Source organism: Falco peregrinus, chromosome 9 (genome assembly GCF_023634155.1).
Source record: "Falco peregrinus isolate bFalPer1 chromosome 9, bFalPer1.pri, whole genome shotgun sequence".
NCBI lineage: Eukaryota > Metazoa > Chordata > Aves > Falconiformes > Falconidae > Falco > Falco peregrinus.
The window spans coordinates 38,172,428-38,194,859 of NC_073729.1; the positions used below are offsets into that span (position 1 = coordinate 38,172,428).

General features: G+C 51.7%; 1 protein-coding gene across 4 annotated transcripts; it reads left to right on the plus strand.

Moving 5' to 3' along the window:
- GGT7 (gamma-glutamyltransferase 7) lies at positions 1 to 20,595 on the plus strand. 4 transcript variants are annotated; one of them, XM_055813745.1, is made up of 15 exons: positions 1 to 242; positions 2,995 to 3,221; positions 4,597 to 4,748; positions 5,739 to 5,853; positions 6,396 to 6,463; positions 7,139 to 7,212; positions 7,670 to 7,863; positions 10,096 to 10,183; positions 10,921 to 11,048; positions 13,161 to 13,249; positions 14,034 to 14,186; positions 14,719 to 14,836; positions 15,550 to 15,687; positions 16,649 to 16,748; positions 17,245 to 18,248. In XM_055813745.1, the coding sequence occupies exons 1-15, from the start codon at positions 50 to 52 to the stop codon at positions 17,256 to 17,258; spliced, it is 1,851 nt and encodes a 616-aa protein (XP_055669720.1). In that variant the 5' UTR covers positions 1 to 49; the 3' UTR covers positions 17,259 to 18,248. The 4 variants fall into 4 exon arrangements, with proteins under 4 accessions (XP_055669720.1, XP_055669719.1, XP_055669721.1 ...); XM_055813744.1 differs by lacking the exon at positions 17,245 to 18,248 and adding an exon at positions 18,255 to 20,595 and having other exon boundaries at positions 3 to 242; XM_055813746.1 differs by lacking the exons at positions 1 to 242; positions 17,245 to 18,248 and adding exons at positions 839 to 2,880; positions 18,255 to 20,595.
- Positions 20,596 to 22,432: the final 1,837 nt, after the last annotated feature.

The following is a 22,432-nucleotide window of genomic DNA, read 5'->3' on the forward strand; positions in this document are numbered from 1 at the left end:
GCCACCGGGCCCGGCCCGGCCCCTTCCGGCGGCAGCGGCTGCGGCGGCGATGGCGGTGCCGGTGCCGGCGGAGGCGGGGGCAGGGGCAGGCCGGCAGCGAGCCCTGGCCGCTGCCTCGCCTGTGGACTACATGAGCATCACCAGCTTCCCCCGGCTGCCCGAGGAGGAGGCGGGCGGCGCGGGCGAGGGCGGCCTCCGCGCCCGGAAGGAGGAGGACGCGTTCCTGGGCGAGCAGGACACGGGTGAGGGGCGGCGGCCGAGCCCCCGGTGCCCCCGGCTCCCTCCCGCTGCGGCCACCGCCCGCCCTGCGGGCCGCCCTCCGCGGCTGCCGGCACCGGCCCCGCCGCCTGCCTTGCGGGGACGCGCGGGGGAGGCCGGGGCAGCGGGGGCGCGGCGCGGTGCCGCCAGCGGGGCGGCTGTCAGACGCCGGGCCCCGGCCCTGGGGACGGCCCTTCGCCTGTCGGTGACCGGCCGGCCCTCCCAGGAGTCACAGAGCGCTCCTGCCCCGCCGCATCGCGCCTCTCCAGGGCACAGGGCTCTGCCCGGGGCCCCTGTCCGAGGTCCCCCGTGCCCCCCGCCCCCCGCGCTGTCCCCTGCCGGTTCCCCCGCCCGGTCTCGCCCCGCGCGGTTGTGGCGGAGGCGCCGGGCCTGCGGGCGCCGCTCTCCCGAAAGGCTCTCACCGGCCCGTTGGAGCCTCCCCGGGCGCCTCAGGGGCTGGGTGGGAGCTGCGTGCCGCGTTACCGGCCGGGCCGGCGGGGAGGGAGCTCAGGCCTCCGGTCCTTGCTGCCCAGGAGGTCTCGGTAAAAGGGGGAAGCCCCTGTTGTGCTGTCGGTGCTGGGGACTGAGCGGTCCCACACTGCAGCGCCTGCCAGAGCCCACCAGCATTTCCGGCCTCAGCTGTCCCCTCGGCAGCAGCTCCAGAGCTGGGGTGGCCCTGGTTCCCCGGGCAGCCACGTCTCCTTCATGGCCCCCACAGAAGCCATGTAGGGCTCATTGGCTTCTCTTTCTAGTGTGAACGTCAGTGGTGGGACGGGCACCTGTGTGTTGGCCTCTTAGGCTGCTCCTTGCCCTCCATGCTCCCTGCTGAGCCCTTTCAGCCACTCCTGTTCCCACACCACGGCCCTGCTGTCCCCACACAGCACCAGCAGTTGCAGAGACCGAGTGACTTGCCAGAGGCCACGCGGGATGTCAGTGGTGGAGACCAAAGGGACTTCTGCATGGGTGGGAGAGGCCACCCTGGAGGGCCGTGGCTTGTCCTCTCCCATGGTTGCTCCCTGGGATGTTTGTGTCCCCTGGTCCTGGGCTGTCCTGTCACCAGCACTATGGGAGCAGAGCAGAGGGACGCAGTCCCAGAGCGGTTGGGCAAAGGAGCCCAGCTCACTGTTTCCCACTGGTGGGGCTGGTACCCCACTGGGTGTGCAGGGGGCTGTATGGGACATCCCTCCACAATGGCATCCCCCACCAGGACAGTCATGGCCCCCACCGGTGGCGCCCCAGCCCATTGCCCGCCCCAGCCAGGCTTCCCTCTGCCCACACACTGCAGGCTCAGCTCACAGACCAGGCGTGCTGGGGAGGGACCCTGTGTGCGCTCAGAGGTGTGGGCTGGGAGAGTTGAGCCTCTCCCAGTCATGCTCCTAAGTCACCGCAATGTGAAGGAGATTAAATTCACCCTAAGGGCATTCCGTGGCTGCAGTGGGGTTACTGCTGGTTGCAGCGTCACTGAAATTAAAACTAACACCCTGCCTGGCCCCAGGAGAGCTGCAGTCAAGGGGTCTTTAATGTCATGCCAAGGACAGGGCTGGTGGTCCCCAGGAGATGCTGCCTGCCAGAGCAGATGGAGAAGCATGGCAGGATGATGGGGGACACACAGTTTCCTGCTCATTCCCTTCTCCCTTACCCCAAACCTGGGAAATGTCCCCTCTGTGGAGAGACAAGCTTCTCATCTTGTCTTTTCTACTCGATGCTCCTCTTCTTCCCACCACAGATGTGTGGGGCACTGCAGCTCCCAATGGCTCTTGGCAGCTCCCTGAAAAATATTCATCCAGGAGCTGTGGGTGCTGCCCCAAGCCGCTTGGTCCCATTTGGTGCCTGGCAGGGACGGGTATGTCCCCACGGCTGCACCAGCAGCTCCGTGTGCCCAGCAGTGCCAGTGCAGAGGCAGGGCACGCTCAGCCAGCGTCCTCCCTGCCGCGAAGGCAGCTGATGCAGGCAGAAATTCAAGGCATCTTTTAGAGCAAAAGAGACTTTTTCATCCTGCTGAGCATTGTTTGCTGTCTGGTGGATGCCCAGCAAAACCCTGCCCTGTTGCATTTGCCATTTTGGAGCTGGGCGTTCGGCGAGCAGCTTGATTTCACAGTGGGCCTCGTCAGCTGGAGGAAGCAAGAAATGAAAGCAGAGCCTTTCCTGCCGTCGGAGCGGGTGGACGCCCCTCGGCCCTCTGGTTTGCAGGTTTGCTCCTCTCTGCCCTCACTTTGCCATGCTTCTGTAGAGGTATTTTCTGTGCCCAGGCCACTCATTTTGCTTCGCCTCTGTTTTGCTCAGGTGCTTTAGCTCAAGCATAGCTCCAAACAAGGCTGCTCGACTCTATTTTTATATATATATCTATCTTAATTTCCTCTTCTTCAGTCCTGCTGCATTTGAGAGATGTGTTTTCAAGTCAGTGCTGTGTTAAGAACCCCTCCAAATGGAGCAGTAACTGTGGGCCCATCACTGAAGACTGATGAATGGATTGAAATGGAGCAAAATTCAGGGGGGTTTGCCCCTCGTAATCTCCAGGGAATTCAGTTTGGAATAAGTAGAGCTAAAGGAAGGGATCAGTAAAATGACCTAAAGCAGCATCTGAACCAGAAAGTCTGTTGAGAGCTGGGATCAATAGGGAAGGTAATAGCCTTGCTGAAAGGGGCACGGTGTAATGTTAGCACTGGGTAAACACTGCAATAAGAGCCCTGTGTTGCTCAATAACTAACACTTGTTTTTTCGCCGCTGCCCACAAAGACCCAGACTCCTTCCTGAAGTCAGCGCGTCTCCAGCGCCTGCCCTCGTCCTCATCAGAGATGGGAAGCCAGGATGTGTCCCCTCTCCGGGAGACCAGCAAGGACCCTTTTTCCGGAGACTGCAGCTGCCGACAGGATGGGCTGACTGTCATCATCACTGCCTGCCTGACCTTTGCCACCGGGGTCACGGTGGCCCTGATCATGCAGATCTATTTTGGAGACCCTCAGGTAAGATGAAACAGTGGCTTTTGCAGTCAGGCTTTGGCTCCAAAAATAGGAGAAGCTCCCTAGCTTTCCTCCTTGCCAACAGTTCAGTGGGATAAGTGCTGGTGAACCCCAGCCAGTGTCAGTGAGATCCTGGGTGCTGAGTCTCTCTTGGCAATTCCATCCCAAATTGTCTCAAAAGGTTTTTCATGTCTGGGAGTCGTGCTCAGAGGGGTGAGCTGAGCTCTCAGTGCCTGCCCTGCGGCGTGGGTGACTGTGCCTGGCAGGTTTGGGGGCGCTGTTGGGGGCAAGTGGGCAGCCCTGCTGCTGTAACTCCAGTTGCAGTTTGAGCCAGTTGTGAATGCTTTCAGAGAGCAATCCTTAGTTAAGCAGTAGGCATCTTTTGTACATCTCCACTTGGAGAGAGTTTTATGGATCTGTATGCCCAGGCTCACCTCTCAAAGGATGCGTCCCAGGACCAAGCAGGGAAATAGCTGAAAACAGGGCTGAACCTCCTGCTGATCTGTCGCACAGACCAGTGCTAAACTGCAGAGCAAAGGCAGCATGGCCATGGGGTCATAACTTCCTGCAGAACATCTCCTGCCAGGTACTGCAGCCTGAGAAAGGCCAAGGAACAGTCAGTAGTCACCATCATCTTCTTTATATGCTGCCCAGCAGGGCAGAGCGCCTACAAGTCCATGTGGAAGAGATTTGCCTTTTTTTTTTAATTTATTGCTCTCTCACTGGCATGCAAAATGCAGCCACTGGGAGTGGAGTGGCTTGGCTCCATGGCTGGCTGGGGTGCAGCACTGGAATGAGGCTGCACAGCCTTTCACAGCACTGCTGGAAGGGCCAGTCCTGCCCGCCAGCCTGCCATGGCCCTTCTGTCGTTGCACTTCTTGGGGCTGTTCTGGCTCGTGCCGAGATGCTGCAATTTGCACCATAGGATTAAAATGAACCTTTGCAAACTTCCTGTGGCTGCTGTAGCACCGGCGCCAGGGAAGGATGAGAACAAGCCATGGAACTGGGGCGGAAGCTGCAGTCTTTGCAGCTGTATTCCCATTTCCAGTGACTGCATTGCTGCAGCACAGTGACGGCATGCCATCGCCCATTGCTCTTGAGGGTTAGTCTGACGCTGCTCTGGGGTGGCCCACCAGCTTAGCATGTCTGCTGCCGAAAGCTGGCTGAGCGATGGCCATGGCTACATGCAGAGTAGCCACAGCTGCCCTGGTGCAGGGATGTGCCAAGGGACATATTACTCCCACCAGCATTTGGAGGAATCTAAAAATGCAGATTGGCCACAGCCTTGGCAGTGGCCTCAGCCTTCAGGTCCCACAGAGCTGGCAGAAGGCAGCCCCAGCACCCCTCCCTGGGCACAATGCCTCTCCTCTTCTGGCAGATCTTCCACCACGGTGCTGTGGTCACAGACGCTGCCTGCTGCACGGCGCTGGGCATAGAGGTGCTCAACAAGCAGGGCTCCTCCGTAGATGCAGCCATCGCCTCAGCCCTCTGCGCGGGAATCGTCAACCCCCACACATCAGGGATTGGCGGGTAAGTGTTGATCACTCACCCCCATGCTGTTGTCTGCAGTTGTCCTCAAGCAGGTGATATCCCCACCAGCTGAGATGTGCCTTTGTGGTAGCCCTAGTCCCAGCATGTGGTACCAGGTCTCTGACACCAGGCGGTGGATGTGTCCACATCTGCACAGGGGCAGGGAACCCTCCTGTGCACCAAGTTGACAGCGAGGGACAGAGACCCCCAGGGAGGGAAAAGCTGCATCTGCTATAGTGGCTGCCAGGAAGGTCCAAGCCTCAGGCTCACGAGGGTTGAAAACGTGACCACAGGCTGCCAAGCCCCTCCATGAGTGTGCCAGGAGCTTGCAACACCCTGGGCTCAGTCCCAGTGCTTTCAGAGATTGAGTGCTTCCCTCCATTAGCTCGGCTTCTGCTGCAGCAGGAGCCTGAGGTCCAAGCCCAGCTTTGGGCAGCTGCCAGGGAAGGCACAGCAGTGAGGGGTGGCCTCCTCCCCATCCACATCCCCAGGGTCGCATCCACGTGAGCCTGGTGCTGTTGGCTCTGAGGGAGGTCTTGGGAGCATTGCGTAAAGCACCACCTGATAGCTTCTCCAGACTGCCACAGGTTGCCGTTGTAAGCAAAACCCCTCTTTTGTTGCCAAACTGCTCAGATTAGAAAGAAAATCCCAGATAGTCCCAGCCTGGCAGTGGAACAGAGCCAGTGGCCCCCTGGCCAGGCTGGCAGGGACTGATCCAGCCTCACTGCAGCCTCAGCACAGGGGCTGCCTGCGTCCCGCACTAGCCCTGGCTCGGTGGTCCCAGACTGCTCTCAGGGGAAGGGCAGCAGCGTTCCCCTGCACCGCTGGCCAGCCTGGGGTTGCTGCTGGGGCTGGTGACCTGCTATGATTGCCCTGTCATGCTAGGACTGGCCCCAGCCCCAGTGGCACCCACACTCTTCATTTTGGCTTTATGGCAGCAGCTGTTGGAGGTACAACCAGTGCCATGCTGTGACCCCCGTCTCGTTGCAGGGGTGGGGTGATGCTGGTCCACGACATCCGGAAGAACAGGAGCTGGGTGATCGACTTCCGTGAGGTGGCTCCTCTGGGCATCCCACTGGAGGGGGACCTGCAGAAGGACACCAAGGTGAGGACCAGTGCCCGCGGCTGACCCCTCCAGGGCTGTAGCCGGCTGATGTCTCCAGCTCTCCTCTTCCCACAGCTCTCGGGCCAAGGGGGAGGTGCCTGGTGAAGTGACAGGAGACCTCTCCCACCATGGGCAATCCTGGGCCCTTACAGACATGGGGAGTCCAGGGAAAATGCTTCTCTGGCAGCCCCAAAATGCTTGAAGCCTTACAGGGTTTGGGGAGTAAAGAGGCATGTCTCTCTGGCAGTGGGGAGCCAGGAGAACAAGAGCCCTGGGAAGGAGCACAATCCCATGTCGTTCTGCTGAGTTATTTCTCCTGATCAAACTGGGTTGAGATCATGATTGAATTTGCCTATTTCCTTCAAAAAAATTTTATTCCCTAATTTAGCATGTTAGTGCAGACCTCATCCCTCTCCTAAAAGCCATGCGGGCACTTCCAATGTGAACATGACTTGCCTCTCCTTGACTTGCAGTTGGGGATTATATCCTGTGTCCTCATGGGCAGGAGCCTACTCTTCCTTTTTGTCCTTCCTGTGTTACAGCCAGGTCTGCTCGTGGGGGTGCCAGGCATGATACAGGGAATGCAGCAGGCGCACCAGTTACACGGGAGGTAAGACACAAGGCTGGCACAGGTGGGCTGTCCTCGTGCTGCACAGGCTGTGCCCTGGGGGTCCCTGTGGGGGAGCTGTGAGCACACGAGCCCTTGCCATCAGACCATGTTCTCAGTTGCCAGTCAAAGCCATTAGCTAAGGGGTACTTGGAGGATGGTGTTGAAAAATACGTTAATTTATTGGTACTTCATTTAACAAAAGAAAGAATTCAATTCAGCTTGGTCAGGTTTTCTGCAAAGCAAAATTGTGGCTAACAAGACGGATAATAAACATTCTTTTAGAAGTAGGTGCATAACGTTTTCATGCATGTCTGCATTTTCATTCTCTTTAGCTGGACCCTAAGGAGTGTGGCTGTCCTTGATGCTCTGTTGGGACTGGGAGGGAGGGATCTCAATGACTTGCTCAGGGCTGGAGCCTGGCTTGAGATTTTGCTCCACAGATGCCCATTCCCCATCCTTACACCGGCATTCCTCTCTGATGCACGTTGTGGAGCACTGAGGTGATCCTGCTAAACCCACTGAAAGCTCAGTGCTCCTTTTGGCCACCACTGGCCCCACAGCCTGGTCCTTCAGGAGCCCCCTGACCACAGAGCCGACTCCTGCACTTGCTCCCCACCACCCTGCCCTGCTGCAGCCCTCCAATGCACATTTCTCCTTGTCCTTTCTCCTTTGCAGACTCCCATGGTCTGAGCTGCTGGGCCTCGTGGCCAGTGTTGCCCAGGATGGGTTTAATGTCACACACGATTTGGGTAAGTACCCGATGAGTAGCCAAGGGTGGCTGCTTAGCGTGGAGGAGCATGTTGGTCACTGCTCGAGTGTGAGGCAGCTGGGGATGTAGATGGTTATTCATGGGAAATTCAGGCTCTTTGGACCTAGAGGTGGATGGTGTTGGGAGCTGAGCAACACGTGAGCCATGGTCTGCAAGGGGAGAGCATGGTGGCAGCAAAACTGATGCCCTTTCCCAGGGCTGGTCAGGGAAAGGGAAGAGCAGCCCACGCTGGGCAGCCACCCAGGGCCAGCCAGGGAAGAGCACTGGGGTTTTGTTGGGTTTCCTTCCCAGCTAATGCGTGCATGATCCAGCCACCCTCTAGTTTTGAAATGGGTGAGAGGCAGTGGCATGCCTCCAAAATCCCCGTCAGGTACACAGTGACTCCCGAGTTCCTGCACCCTGGCTTTTCTGGACGTCCTTCCCCTTCTCACCCACAGCCAAAGCCATAAGTGAACTGAAGGACCTGAACTACTCTGACAAATTTCGGGAGATCTTCCTACCAGATGGCCGGCCCTTGCTGCCTGGCATGTTCGTCAGGCGCCTGGACCTCGCAGCTGTCCTGGAGCTGGTGGGGGCAGAAGGGTCGTCAGCTTTCTACCGTGGAAACTTAACCCAGGAGATAATCTCCGAGGTGAGTCACGTCTGTCCCTGTCTCTGTCCCAGACCACACAGCACAGTCCGGGCTGGGGGTGCCACCTGCCATGTCACCTGCTTAAGGTGACAGCCTGGAGATAAGCCATAGCCAATGTGCCAGCACAATTGGGGGAAAAATGCATGCAGCCTCCTTTTTCTTTCCTGTCCCTGTCACAGCAGTGGTGTAAGTGACACATGGGTCAATTACACAGCCTAGAGAAGTAAAAACTCCATTTCCTCTATAACCAGGACAGACTTTTTTTCAAAGGGAAAAAAAAATATCTCCATTTCAAGACCAGCTCTATGCTGAGTTACCATTAGTGACATCCCCTTTTCCCCCATAACGGGAGGTGCCCCACTGTTGAGAAGCAAATTTTTGTTGTTAAGGGAACTGTAAGATATAGACACTAGGAAGATGGTTTAAAAATAAAAACTGTGAGCCTTGTGAGCAGAGAATCAGACAGGCTTGGTCCCACTTAGGGTTGCTCTATCTTAACTCCTCTTGGTAGAGGTGCTCTGGAAAAAAAAGTAACAACAACAAAGTAGCTATTATGGTAAAAAAAACCCCAAACAACATTTATATCTCTGTATGTGCAGTCAGGGTGGTTGGTGGCACCATTTCTCCCTACCACTGTGGTTCATGTGTCATCAGTAGTTTGGAATGGGTTCTTTCAGCTCAAGCTTTAGACATTTGTGAGCTCTGTGTTTGGAAATCTGCTGTGGTTCACCTGGACCACAAGGTGAACAAGGAACAGGAAAAGTCCCAAGCTTGTGGTGTAGTTTCACAGCTTTATCACCCCAGTCCCCCCACCTGAGGGCTGCTGCAGGGAAGCACAAACTCTGCAGAGGAGCAAGGCCCAGGGCTGCAGCACCAAAGACGCTGGCAAGCTCTGGGATCAAGCGTGCACTTGCAGCTTTGGTTGCAGAGCAGAGCAAAGTGCTGGCTTCCTGCAGTGTTTATTCTTCCAGCAAAGGGAGGGCATCGGTGTGGTGAAGTCAAGTAGAGCTCCAAAACATCCTGCAGAGGGAAGGCACAGGTGCAAAAAAATGCTCTCTGGGGAATTTGAGATAGTGCCTGCAGTGTGGGGCTGACCAGGACATCTTGCCTTTCTGTGCCATCTCGCTCCTCCTGCCCCACTCTGTGGTGCTTTGCCTGGGCTTTCCACTGGCCAGGCTCCAGGAAGGCTGCCCCTGGCACAGGCACCTGCCTGCCCATCTCATCTGTTGGGTTCAACCTGGCCTGTTCTCTGGGACTGCTCTGGGAGGGGGGCAGGGATCCCAGTAGGGGTTATATCTTCTTTTGCAGCTTTGGGGTGGTTTGACATGCTGCCCCCCGTATCGTGCCCTGCATCAGCTTTCCTGCTGCAGTGATTCATCTGGTTCCACCAGAGAAGAGGAGTTTTCTGAACTAGCCAAGTTAGCTGGCTAGTTTAGAAATCAGAGCATGCACAGGTTATTCGTTCTTGTCCATTTTTGGATGGAAATCCAGAGGACTCATAGCAGCAACTCACCCCAGCAGAACCTCTCAGCAGGTTGTGTGGCTTCTCCTGGGTGGAAGGAAAGAGTTGGCCCATGAGCACAGTAGCACCTGTATGTTGACTGAGAGTATTACATACTTCAGGGGATTTTAAGATCAGCAGAGTGCAGTTATGATGGTCCTTCCTCATCTCCGTCATGACACAACCACAGAACACACGCAGTGGAGGGAATTACCGATCTTGACTGTGTTCACAAAAATTACCAAGCCCGGTAAATTGTACTTCTAGGAGAGCCTTATAGAAAGAGCAAGGGTTCAGCAGACTCACTATCATCTGAAATAATTAAAACCAGGGTGGGAATTGTATGCTACAGATTTCCAGTGCCAGCGACCTGCTACACACAGGTTCCTTCTCTTTGTCTTTTATCCTGGCAATATTGAGATGCTTGCTAACCTTTAACATCCTCATGCTTGCCACCCAGGGGAGCGAAGACGGTGAGGCAGTGCCAGTCCCCATTTGGGGCTTTTGGAGGTGAGCTGCAGAGCCTTGCAGCAGTGGTGAACAGTGAGCCAGGCCACCACAACCATGAAAGCACAGAACTTCAGGGTGTCCTGAGGAACCTGGCACTTGGCTCGGGATTCTCAGTGGTGCTTGTTTGACAGTATGGTCTGTGGTCACCTGGGCTAGCATGAGGAACACAGATGGCCTTGACCCAGCTTTCTCAGTGTGCACTGCTTTGCTTTTCTACACAGGTCCACAACTATGGAGGAGTCTTGGTGGAGGAAGACTTCAGCAATTATAGTGTCACGGTGGAGAATCCTGTGCACACAGTCTATCGAGGTGAACGCCTGACCCATTGCCATGCAACTCCAATTAAAAGTGTGCTTCACCTGTCAAGAGGTGGCGGCACTATTTAACAAGAGTTGAAGTCAAAGCTGCGCAGAGGCATCCCCAGGGAGTTTCCTGCTATTGCCTGCTGACCCTGATGTGCTGCAGGCAGTTCAGGAGGTTTTCAGCACTTTGAAAGCGGCCTGCTTTTTCCTTGTTAGTGACCAGTGGCATTTTGATAGTCTTAGAGTGTAAAAATGCAACACAATCACATACTGATGCAGTGTCTAGGTAGAAGCTGGACCGTAGGCTAGCACCAATGTCTGAAGACAGTTCCCCAAGTTGATCTACAAGGAAGAAAAACTTACTTTGTGCAGAAAGTTTCTAAAATGTCATTCTTTTCTAGAAATCCCTGTATTTACTCTCCTTATATTTGTAGTGTTGCAAACCAATTTTTTTCTCTGTTGTTCCATACTGCAGTCCAGAAACCAACCAGCCAACCAACAACCACTGAATTTCAGATGTAAAAAAAGCATCCCTATTTGGGCTTCCTTCATCCATCATAAAGAAACAGAAAGATACAACAGGAATGTTTTGGGAAATCCTTTTCAAATCTTGTTGCTTTCCATTATTTCCCTTCAGATCTGGGAAGGCTTCCCTGCCCTCTAGGACGCTAGCTTATGGGAGAGTACTGTAACTGGACAGTATCTGACAAAAGCAGCTTCATTCCTCTCTTCTTTCCTTCACAGGTCATCTTGTTTTCAGTCCCCCACCTCCACATGCAGGTCCTGCACTGATCACAGCCCTGAACATCCTCGAGGGCTTTAACATCACAAATCAAGTATCCAGGGGGAATATCTTGCACTGGATAGCAGAGGTAAGAGGCTCAACATTTGGCTGATTTTCCTGTGCTGCTAGAGAATTATGTATTTGTTTATTCCTTGGTTGTACAAAAATGTTTGTGGGTAATTCCCAGACGAGAATGAGCAAATAGACTGCTAAGGTGTAGATCTGAGCTATGCTGCTGCCTCAGGCAGGTGCAGATGCTGGAGCCTCCTGCTCAGCTGAGTTCTTTCTTGCTTAGCCCAGAGCTTTTTCAAGCAAACAGGCTGCGGCTTTTACCCATTTCTTGTATGCAATTGTGTCTTCAGAATGACTCAGCTGAGGGTGGTCCCAGCTATTTCCTCTACCTCTTGTGCTGCAGTGGCCCTGGCCATTCCAGACCCCTGCCAGGGCACCGTAAGGGGAGTCAGCAAGCAAAAACCTGTACATGGCGATGACAAGGGAAACTGACCTTATATAATTTTTTTAAATCTTTACATTTTAGCCCACCTCATTATCTCAGCGGCCCAGATCATGATTTTTCAGGTATTTAGGGCTGTCAGCCCTACTAAAACATTGCAGCTTCCCAGGAAGTCAGGCAGGTGCTCTGTTTCCTGCTCTGTAAGCAGAGTTATGTTCTTAGATGCTTAACAGATCCACAGCTGGGTTATACAAGTTGGGAATTTTAAGCAAGGATGAAACCACATCCTTGTAGCAGGCAGGAGAGTGGGTGCTTGGAAGTTAGTGCCCCTCAGCAAAAATGCAGCAACTGGAGGTGTTACACAGTGCTGGGGCTGTGCAGAGGCAGAGAAGATTGACTCACCTAAGTAATTTTTGGGCTCTCTTCAGGAAGCTTTGGATGAATCTATTTGCTCTGTGTTTGCACCAGGCCAAGAGTTTCACCCATTGGTTATCATGTCCCAGCTCCAGATAAAGGACAGACACTTGAGAAGTTGGGCAGCCCTGATTACTGGGGATCACACAGCTGAACACATGGCTGAGATTCAGTGCTACGTCAGCACCAGCTAGTCCAGCCCTGGGACAGTAATGACCAAGTTGTCCTTAACCTGTGTCTGTGGGGTGGACGTGGTCTTCTTGTGTCAGTGGAGCTCTTCCTTGACTACCAAGCCTCTTGTACATCCACCACATGGTATGGTGGTCAGGAGACTGCTCCATGGAAGTGCCACCTTCTCCAGAAGTTAATCATGTTCTACCCTGTACATCAGAAGATAAATGATGACACTTCAGGAGAAGTTGTTGATGCATGGCACGTACCAAAACAGAAGTCACATCTAGCTGTCTAACCTGCAGGGTAAATGTACTGTCTTGAATCTTGAACGAAAATGGCATGACCTGCAAGCTGAAAGTCTAGTGCATTTCTGCTAGGCACAGGCTGGCTTGATTGAAATGCACATTTCTCCTTGTGGCTGTCCCCTGGCTACGCAGTGTAAAACCGAGGCTAGAGAAAAACTGTGTCTTTTGAAATTGCATCTTCCTATTTTTAATAGACTGGCTTATGCAGGATTCTGCATGTATAAAAAACCAAATCCCTTCCTCTTTTTACGTTATCATTCCCTCAAGTGTGCTGGGACTAACGCTTTCTGTTCAGACACTTTGGATGACTTACAACTAGGAAGGTGCGTAGCAGCTGGTGAGCAAAATAGCTCATTTCTGCTCAGCAGCGATGCAGTGCCAATGGAGCTGCCATCCAGAGGCAATGGTGAGCCCAGGACCCACTGTCCCACAAGGACTCAGTGTGATCTGTGTGATCTCTGCTGTTGTGGTGACCACTCATGAATGGAAACAGAAGGTAACTGGCATCCTGGTGACCCTGTCTGCCAGCTGGCAGTGCAGATGAACCACTGAGCTGAGCCAGCGGGCCAGCTCCTGCCAGGCGCGTTCTACCTTGTGCAAACACTGCTGGATAAGCTCGGCTCCCCCAGCACACAGTTTGTTGTGCCAAACTGATGCCCCTTGGTCCCCAAACCCATGTGCGGCAGCCCTTTGCACTGAGGTATTCCCAGGACCAGGCTTTTGGATGGTTTTTTTGGTAGGCTTTAGTCAACATGCCAGGAGACCAGATACCTCGTCCTGTTCAGAGTTTCACAAGTTGTATTTCCAGGGCCACCTAAATATTTTTCTTTCTTTCTTTCTGTGTTCAATTTAGACATTGAAAATAGCCCTGAGTCTAGCTAGCAACCTGGGAGACCCGTCTGATGATGTGTCCGTCACTCACATAGCAGAAGGCATGGTGAGGTAGGTCTGAGGCTTACAGGCATGGGCACAGTTGCAAGATGTGTGGTTTGGATGTCAGTCCTGGGTTTGCTCCTTTCAGTGCACGGGGAAACCTAAGGGGGGTTTTCTACCTCTGTTTTACTGAGGAAAGGTCAGTCCTTGAGTGTCTTCCTAGGGCTCAGTCTTCCACAAGGATCACAGCTGATACGATGGGGCTCTGGGGATGGGTCGTGGGATGTCCTCACACAAATTTCCTGGAGCCAGCTTGATCTTCAGGGTTCCTCCCACTTTCCCACCCCTCTAAATATTCCTTCTTGGCCAGTCAGACAAATGGCCATTCATGTGGTCATGACCACACATGCGGTTTCTGACTCTCCCTTCCCCAGCACAGGGCTCAGTGCCTTCACAGAACACCCAGACGTGCGGGAGAGGCCAGACACAGGGATTAAGCCCAACCTCCCACCTCAGAGCCAGGCTTAGCCATGGCTGGTGGCCAGGGCTGGACCTGACTTGCCCTCCTGCTGGAGAGCTGGCATTCTGCGGGGTGGTCCACCATTGTCTGTTGGGGCCGAGTTCACCACTGTAGGTGGAGCCCAGGAGGTCCATGGCATTGCCTCTCTGTGTGGACCAAGGCATCTTTTCTCCTTCCATGGAGTGAACTGAAGGAGCTCCCTGCCCTCAGTGCCAGCCCCCTCGGGGAGACACCACCTGTGGCTGTGCAGATGTGCTCCCACAGAGAGACAAAGAGATGTTCAACTTCCTAGGTTCAGGGCTTTCTTTCCTCTTCCCTCCCTCATGGCTGAAGTAAATCAGAAGCTAATTCCCTGCGCCAGCTGATTAATGACTCCCAGTCCTTCTCATCTGATCTCCGTGTGCCTCACTTCTCAGTGGAGAGTGGACCCGCTGCTAGCCAGGTCCTTGTCATGGGACCTGATGACTTCATTGTTGCAGTTGTAAGGTAAAGGATTCACTTCTTCCCTCCATCATGTACTCAGAGTGTGGGAGTGGGGAGCAGAAAGCAGGTTTGACAGGACGGGGTGGGACCAGACCTGGGGCAGCTAGGCTGCTCTGTCCCAGTGAGCACTGCAACAGGAGCAGCGGGAAGGCAGGTGATGTGTGAGCTGGTGCTGCTCTGCTCTGTGGCCTCCTGCAGCCCTCTCACAGTGAAACATGTCTGGATGGGCCTGAATCTGCTCCCTGGAGAAGAGCTGATGGCCAAATTTGAGGACTGATGGGGGCATGGAGACAGATCCATCACCTAGAGGGGAATCCTTAAACACAGGGAGGGACAGAGCTGCTGTCGCCCACACAGGTTCCTGCTCCTAAGTGCATGGAGACTTTCACTCCTCACATCTAACCAGCCCTGAAGAACTACCGAAGAGTCTCTTATCGGGCCAAGAGGGGACGGAAAACTGGAGCCCTGAAAAGCCTCCAAGTGTGCAAAAATCTCTGGGAGGATTTTTACAAGATTTCTTTATGTTTCTTTTCAGTTCTTTGAATCGTCCCTTTGGCAGTGGAATAATAACACCCTCTGGAGTCCTCCTGAACAGCCAGATGTTGGACTTCTCCTGGCAAAATAAAACAATGAACCACTCAATTCCCAGGCTGGTAATGAATGACATGGAAAATTCTTTATTTGAACTGTCTGTACCAGTTTTTTCAATTTTATTCTCATCTCCACAACAGGGAGGCCTATTTAGTGCCTTATTAATAACTGAGAGACAACAGTCTGTAGAAAGCTTGTATTTTTTCATTATATGAGCCACTGAAACAGAAGGCTTCATGCATATCAGTCATCATTATAATGCAGTTTTATCAGTCAGTGCTGCATATCTCAGCTACCTATTTTCCCTGCAGTCCAGATGCACTGTAAAGCAACCGTCCTTTTCTGTGACTTGAATTAAGAACTCTCTCTATGAATTGCTGCTCTGCACTTCTAAAAGTAGCAGGTAGCAGAAAAAAAATCTTCAGGTCTTGCAAAGGAACAATTCCAGACTAGTACTGGTGGCTCCCAGTGTTGCCCTGTTGTTCCTTCTTGCCATGTATTGTAAATGCATTCCACTTTGTTGGGCTGGTACTGCAGAAGTATGTGAATGGCTCCAAAGACCTTCTGTAAAAGAGCCACAGCATGAAACAGGACAGATCCTGTTAACATCAGAGAGCTTTATCATAGCAGTGAGGGTGTCAGACTTGTAAAACTACACAAGTGCAATCGCTAGCTGAAGCATAAAGATTAAGAAATTAACTTGCACAACTTGAGCACCAGCAAAGCTTTAGTCAGTTTGCTGAAATTTTTTGGTGTGTCTTTTCTTCAACTGCAGCAAAATCTCATTCAGCCTCGGAGACGGCCCCTGTCTTTCCTGTTGCCCACCATTGTGAGACCATCCGAGGGGATGTGTGGGACATACCTGTGTCTGGGAGCTAACAATGGGGACAGAGCCTTGAGCAGCATTGTGCAGGTCAGTGCTGTGTCCAGGCACCCGCCCTCTCAGCACAGTGGTTGAGCTCAACACTGAGCAGGGTCCCCTCCTGCAGTACAGGCTTTCCCTTCCTAATGTCCCAGGCTGAAACTGGTGGGCACAGGTTTACCAGTTCAGTCTTTGGTGTCACCAATTCCACACATTTGGTTTTCCAGTTCTCTTAAGAGCCTTGGGTTTACTTCTTTTGCACCTTCCCTGGTGGCACCACTCATAACTGTAGAGGAAAAGCATCTTGGCAAAGCCTATAATGGTTTTGTGTTATTCCAATACCTGTTCAAAGCTCATCTTAAGGATCATTAGGGAAAAAAAGGAGCATTTTGTATTCAGAGAATTGTAGGAGGCTGGCAGGCCTTTGGCCCTTTTCCCTATGAAAAGCTCCTTTTAGTGCGTTCCCGAATGAATTCCTCCCTACTCAGCATTTGCTATAAATTGGGCAGCTCCTCCTAACTTATGATTTGTAATGAGGTGAAGTACTTGCCAATAGCTTGGTCGCATGCACAGTGGCAACGGATTGCTAAAAGAAAGGCGCAACAAGAATGGCTCCCATTTTCCTTACCTTTTGGAAGGCACCATTCAGAGCAAAACTAAAGCCAGCCATTGCTTCCTAATGCTTTGTTTGGAGAAGTCACGTGCTGAGCTTTTAGCTGTAACAAACACTTATTTAGAGATTACATCACATTCCAGACATACAACTCTCCTAATTGAGCAGGAACTCTGGCAAAAAGCCCGTGCAATCCTGAAAAGGTACCGCTGTTTCACCAGCCATATACAGGCCATGATTTAAGGGCCTCCTTCATATGCTGTTTGGTAAATAGTTCCAGATCTTCTTTGCCTGCAGCATCTGCAGATGTTGGAGACACCAGTTAGGGGAATGCTCGGGAAGTTGCCTTCTATTCACATTACATTTTTTTATTATTGAGGTTCTTCTGTTCTCTTGCAGGTTTTGGTAAATGTTTTAACATTAAACAAGAATCTGAGTGAAAGTTTGTCACTTGGTCGACTTCACCCACAGCTTGAGTCCAACACCTTGCAAGTTGACAGTGAGTATGGACACTGGGTATGGCGCAGCCTACACACCTCACAGATTTAGAAGAGGGGCAGGATTTTCTTAGCACATGGAAGTGTGGAAGTGTGTGGAAGTGTGACAGCCTGGTGCACAGCTCACTGTGTTCTAGGGTCCCCAGCGAGTACATAGGGTTTGGGGGAAGACAAAAAGCAGCAACCTAGCTTCTTCAAAGCCTGGAGCCCTTGCTGAGCCATGCCCTCTCCCTCTTGTCTTGGGAATGCTCCCTGACCCCTCCCAACACCACCTATCCAAACTTTCAGGTGCTTCTCCCCAAACCTCCCTCTGCCCCAGCTCACCTTCCCGTAGCAGCCACGTCCTGTCCTTAAAACCTTTTGACAATCTGATGCCATTGAGGATATCCAAATTAAAAAAGATCACAACCACAGCTTCATCCAGACAGGTCCTGAAAGCTAGCAGATCTTCTTACACTTTACTACCACTGCCATAAATTATATTCTCTCACTTTCCAGTCTGTGTCCCTTAACACCAGCAGCTGGGAGAAGGCAAGGCTTGCAACTTGGAATGCAGCATCAGTGCTGACACTCTGGAGACTGTACTGCCAGCTCTTGTCCTTGTTATTACAAGACTTGGTCTCTCTGGTGTTTTTCACAAAGCTCCGTGCCTTACCAGAGTGAACCATAAATGAAATTTGATTGTCATTTCACCCAAAGTAGCCACAGTTTCTAGGCCTTCCCATTTCAGAGGAAAATCTAAAAGTGTTTGTCAGGTGTGACCACAGACTTGGAAACTTGAGTGTAATTAAAACAAATCCAGAACTTCAAAAGGTCCTGATTTTTGGGTTTGGACATTTGGCATCAACAAGATATATGTTAAGATACTTCTGCAATGTATGTAGCTTAAATAACTGTGGGGTTTCTGTGTGCCTGCTTAGTTTGTCCAGCTGCATCCCCAGCTTTGTGTCCTCAGGCACTTCTATTCATACAGAAATCACAAAATGTCAAATAAACAAAGGCAGAAGAGCAAGCAAACTAAGGCTGGAAGTTTAAGGAATACACAAAGGGGAAGTTGGGAGGCTTATCACAAAGTATGTCATTTGAGAACTTGTTTTGCTACTGTTTGTTTTGAGCTTCCTTGCATCTTATTTTCACTAATAACTGTTAACACTGTTATTTGTAATGAAGCTCTTACGAGCAGGGACTGTCTCATGTTCTGTAACAAGAGTAACTACAATAGGTACCAACAACATATTTTTCCAAAGAGAAGGACCTTCCACATCTTTTAAGTGGTCTCCTGGATGCCCTCAGCTCCCCCATGGCACAGAGCGCTGCCCAGCTGTGCTGAGGACCGGAGGACTGCTGCCTCAGCCCCCCTTGCCCACTCGGCTCTTCCCGGCTGGGCACCTTCCGAGCACTGCGGGCAGCTTCCTGCATGCTGCAGGTCCCAGCGGGGCTAGAGCAGAGCTTTGCGTCAAAGCCAGCAGTGGTTTCAGTTACAAACTCCTCTTTTAAAACCCTTACAGGTGAGTTCCCTGAAGAAGATGTTGAATTTCTTGTAGCCAGGGGCCATCAAGTGGATAAAGTCAAAGTGGTCTCCTTAGTTCACGGGGCCAGGAGAACCAACAGTTTTGTCATTGGCCTGAAGGACCCCAGGAGCGTGGATGCTGCTGGAGCCACAATATTGTAGCGCCTCCCGGATGACGTGTTCACTGAACCAGGCTTAGACAAATCGACCCAAGTAACATGCATGTTCTGAAACAGCTCCTTCTCCATCCCCCGGGCGGGAGCTCCACATATACACTGCTGAGTAGCCTTTCTGCATTCCCCACTCGGGATGACACCAGAGGGGTTAACAGCGCCAGTATACAGCTCTCTGATTTTTTTTGTTTCATTTTTAAACTATTTGAATTGCAAGCAGCCTGGTCCTTGTTACAGGAATGCAGGGAGCACACTTTTCTTTTGGCAGAGGTTTGCTAATAATTTCAGTCTTTCAGAAGCCCAGTTCTAGCCAGCATCCTAATTTTAGTGAGCAGGAACATTAGCAAAGGAAAAAACAGCTGCTGCTGCTGGTCATCTTCATCTCCCTGTCATTCCCAAACTCATTCTTTGCCTCTTGTGTGAGCCAATAATTCATGCAGCCTAATGTAGTGTTTGTAGGTGCCTGTAGCTGGAATATCGGGGAGTCCTTTAATACTCTGTATGGGCCAGCTGATGTTTAGCAGCATGCAGCCTCCTGGGCTAGTTCCTTTTCTCACATCACTGCATACCTTGAATTTCGGGAGTAAATATTTTGAGTCAAGTTGCTGCGCAGTCTGATTTTGTAAATGGAGCAACAGTTTTTAACTTCTAACAACTTGTGGACCCCCCAATAGTTTTCCTACAGAGCATCCTCCATGGTGAATTTAAGTTTAGTGGTAATGGGCTTAATTTTCTTAGATGTTTTTTGGAGATATCTTAGTAGTACTCCGCAGACTCGTAAAAATCCACAGACTATGGACTGAAAACCACATCGAGAGCGTTTGGGTAGGTTCAGGGCTTTCCTTACACTGCCTTATCTCAGCCTGCTCTGAAAGCCTGAGTCGTGTAATCCCTACAGAGAGGCTTGGGATTTTCTGCTTACTAAATTCATGCGGGTCCTTCAGCTCCGTATTTTAATAGGGGCGGCTCTACTGGAAAAGCTGAAGAGAGTGAAAGAAGAGCTACAAAGTGAACCAAACACTACTGAGATAGTTTTCTGTCTGCAGCATGTAGTGCAAAATACAAGAACACTTCTGCATTTCTTGTCTGAAATAATGAAGAAAGAGAATACCACATCTGACAGCTGCACCGCTTCATTCAATCCATGTTTGGACATTTCCTTCTTTTTTTTACTAACAAGTTAGAGATACCTGGCACTAAAAAAATCTGGAATTTGATAATTTTCTCCTGTTTAAAATTTGATTATTTCTTTCATGATGCAAATGCATCTATGGCCACTGTACATATTATATATGTATGCCTGCTTATGGTTGTCTTGGTCTTTCATTTGATGATTACACCAGTCACCCTCTGACGCTCCTTGCCATTTGACACAGGGAGCGTGCGGGTCATTTTGGGGCAGTCGGGGTGCTATAGCAGATAATTGGACTAATTGTTCCTACCACCTGCCAGCTGAGGATCTCAAAGCATTTACGTGAAGCCTTGCAGACTGCACCGAGGAAGGACAGAGATGCTTTTATGCTCCGCTGAAGCACAGCCACCCAGGAGAAGAGCAGGGCAGCTACCTGGCAGATGGGAGCATCAGTGGTATTGTCTATTACAAATGCGTCAGCTGAGAGACGGGGGAGGTACAACGTTGTCTTTGAGAAGCTGTCTTCTGTGCCACCATACTGCCTGCAGGGCAAGAAGAGACCTTCACCATAGGGATGTAAAGTCTATTTATTATTTATTTTTCTGTCATCAGCGCTAGAGTTGGTCACTTTCCAGAGTCAGAGCATTCATAAAATGTTACATGTCTTGGAGCAGACCTTTTCAGGAAGGGAATGATGCAGTTCTGTGCATTGGATCTCACTGGTGGAAATCTGGGACTTCCTGGTGTGGGACAGCATTGATCCATCCCTTGGGCACAGAGGTTTACTGTGCAGAGCTGCAAAGTAAGTGGTCAAGCCATTGTCACTTCAGTACTTTGCATGGAATATCACAAAACACTTTGAAAGATAAAATTACTCCTTATTAACTGAATTCACCGACTCACTTCTGATGCTGGAGACTGCATTCATTTGGGAGTTAAAGACTGGGTTTGATTCGAAAGGGCACCTACATGCCCCAAGGTACAATTCCACAGCAGTTATTCAGAATCTTAAAATAAAGCATGTTCCTAAGTGCTCTGCTGGGTCGTGGCCAGTGTTGCAAAAAAGGGAAAATTTAAAACAATTGGAAGGTGGGACTTAGGCCCCTCAGTCATGGTGAAGAGAAGTAAAGATATTTTGAATGATTTCCTATTTCTCTGTTTAAAAACTGCATCAGTATAACACAGATGTGTTCAATATGGAAACCTTTAATCTGCTAATTGGCCCAGTGTCTCTGATACTTTTGAGTCCATCTGTTGTGATGAGATCTGATTAATTTAATGTAAGGTACCAAGAAATACCCAGTGTTCCCTTCTGTACAGCTGAGAGACACATTGTAAAATAAAGGGCCATATTCTGGAGATGTGTGTGTGCAGAGTAATCGCGTTGATTTCAGCCCAGCTACTGCAGATGTCTAAGAGTTCTGAAGCAGAGTTTGTTCTGAAGGTTTTACATGAAAGTGTCAGTGAGGAGCTCAGAACACAAAATACAAACCAAAGTGGCTGAGAAAAACCATGAAGGAATAAAATAAATCCAAGCAAAATAAAGGGAGGGGGGAAAAAAGATGCCTTTTCCACATGTGACTATTGTGATCTGTAGGGCAGTCGGCTTGTCTTTGCCCATGTTTGCATTGCTCCCCATTGATGTCCACTGTTTTTTACAGTGGAGACAGGCTCTGCCAGTAAGCTATAGCTCGGTTAATCATATTTCTCACAAAGGCTTGTTGGCATTCATGCACCCAGACATGGGCACACTTCCCTAGCGATAGGTACTGCTGTTCACCTGTGTGCTGATGGCACTGATGGCTGTGTGGAAAAGCCTGGAGGGGGGACAGGGCAGGAGGTGCCACTGTCCTGCAGCTGGGGGACAAAGGTGCCCTGGCCCCTCGGCTGTGCCATTTTGTTGCCATTGCTGTCCTGCTCAGTGCCCAGGCGCTGAGAGGGGCTGGCACCTGCCTCGCCTCCCCTGCTCTGGACAGGGGCAGGTGCTGCTGGGGGTGCTGGGGTGGTTAGGGAAGGGCTGGGGGTCCTGCTGCCCGTGGGCACAGTGTGAGACTAGCCGAAGAGCAGCCCTGGGCACGCCGGGCATTCCTACACGCCAGCGAGCCGCTTGGCCAGCGTGCCCCGCTCAGTGCTGTAGGGGGCTGGGGGCTGCCCGAGGCAGGCGAGGGCAGAGCAGCTGGGGCAGCAGGCTCAGGTCTGGTCTCCAGGGATGATGGCGGGTGCCCTGCAGCTCTGCTGCAGCTCTGCCGGTGTCTCTCTCAGGGGTTTCTCGACTCAGGCACGTCCGAGAGCACCCGCTCAGTGCCAGCTGGGCATGGCCATCTGGGTGGCTGCTGGGTCCCTCGGGCCAGGACATCTCGGAGCCTCCCCCACCTGCTGCACAGCTTGGGAGGCTTCCATGGACTGATCCCATACATGGACATGGAGAGGAAGAGGAGCCAGGCCTTGGTAAGCACTGAGATGAAACCTGCAGCTCTTTCATGAACACAGCAAAACCACTGAAGATTTTATAAGGTTTTGCAAAAAGTCAGGTGGAGTGGGAAGGGCTCCTGTAGCGCCTGGGTATTCCCATCACAGCAGTTTTGGAAAGATCTTCCACACTTCAGTGTCGGACATCTGCACGTTCCCAAGGAAAGGAGAGCGCTGACAGGCAGAGCTGGTGTTCAGGAGGGCAGGGCACTGTCTAAGAATGAAACCCCTCCGTGGGGAGGGCAGGGGAGCTTGGGGATTAGGAGCAGTCACGCACTGAAAAGCGCTGCCCAAGGGGCCTCCAGCAGGTGCAGATTGTCCTGGCGCAGCCTTTTGGGGAAGGTCAGGCTGCAGAAGGGAGAAATTAAATGCAGCTGGGTTTAAGAAGTGTCTGCTGAAGTA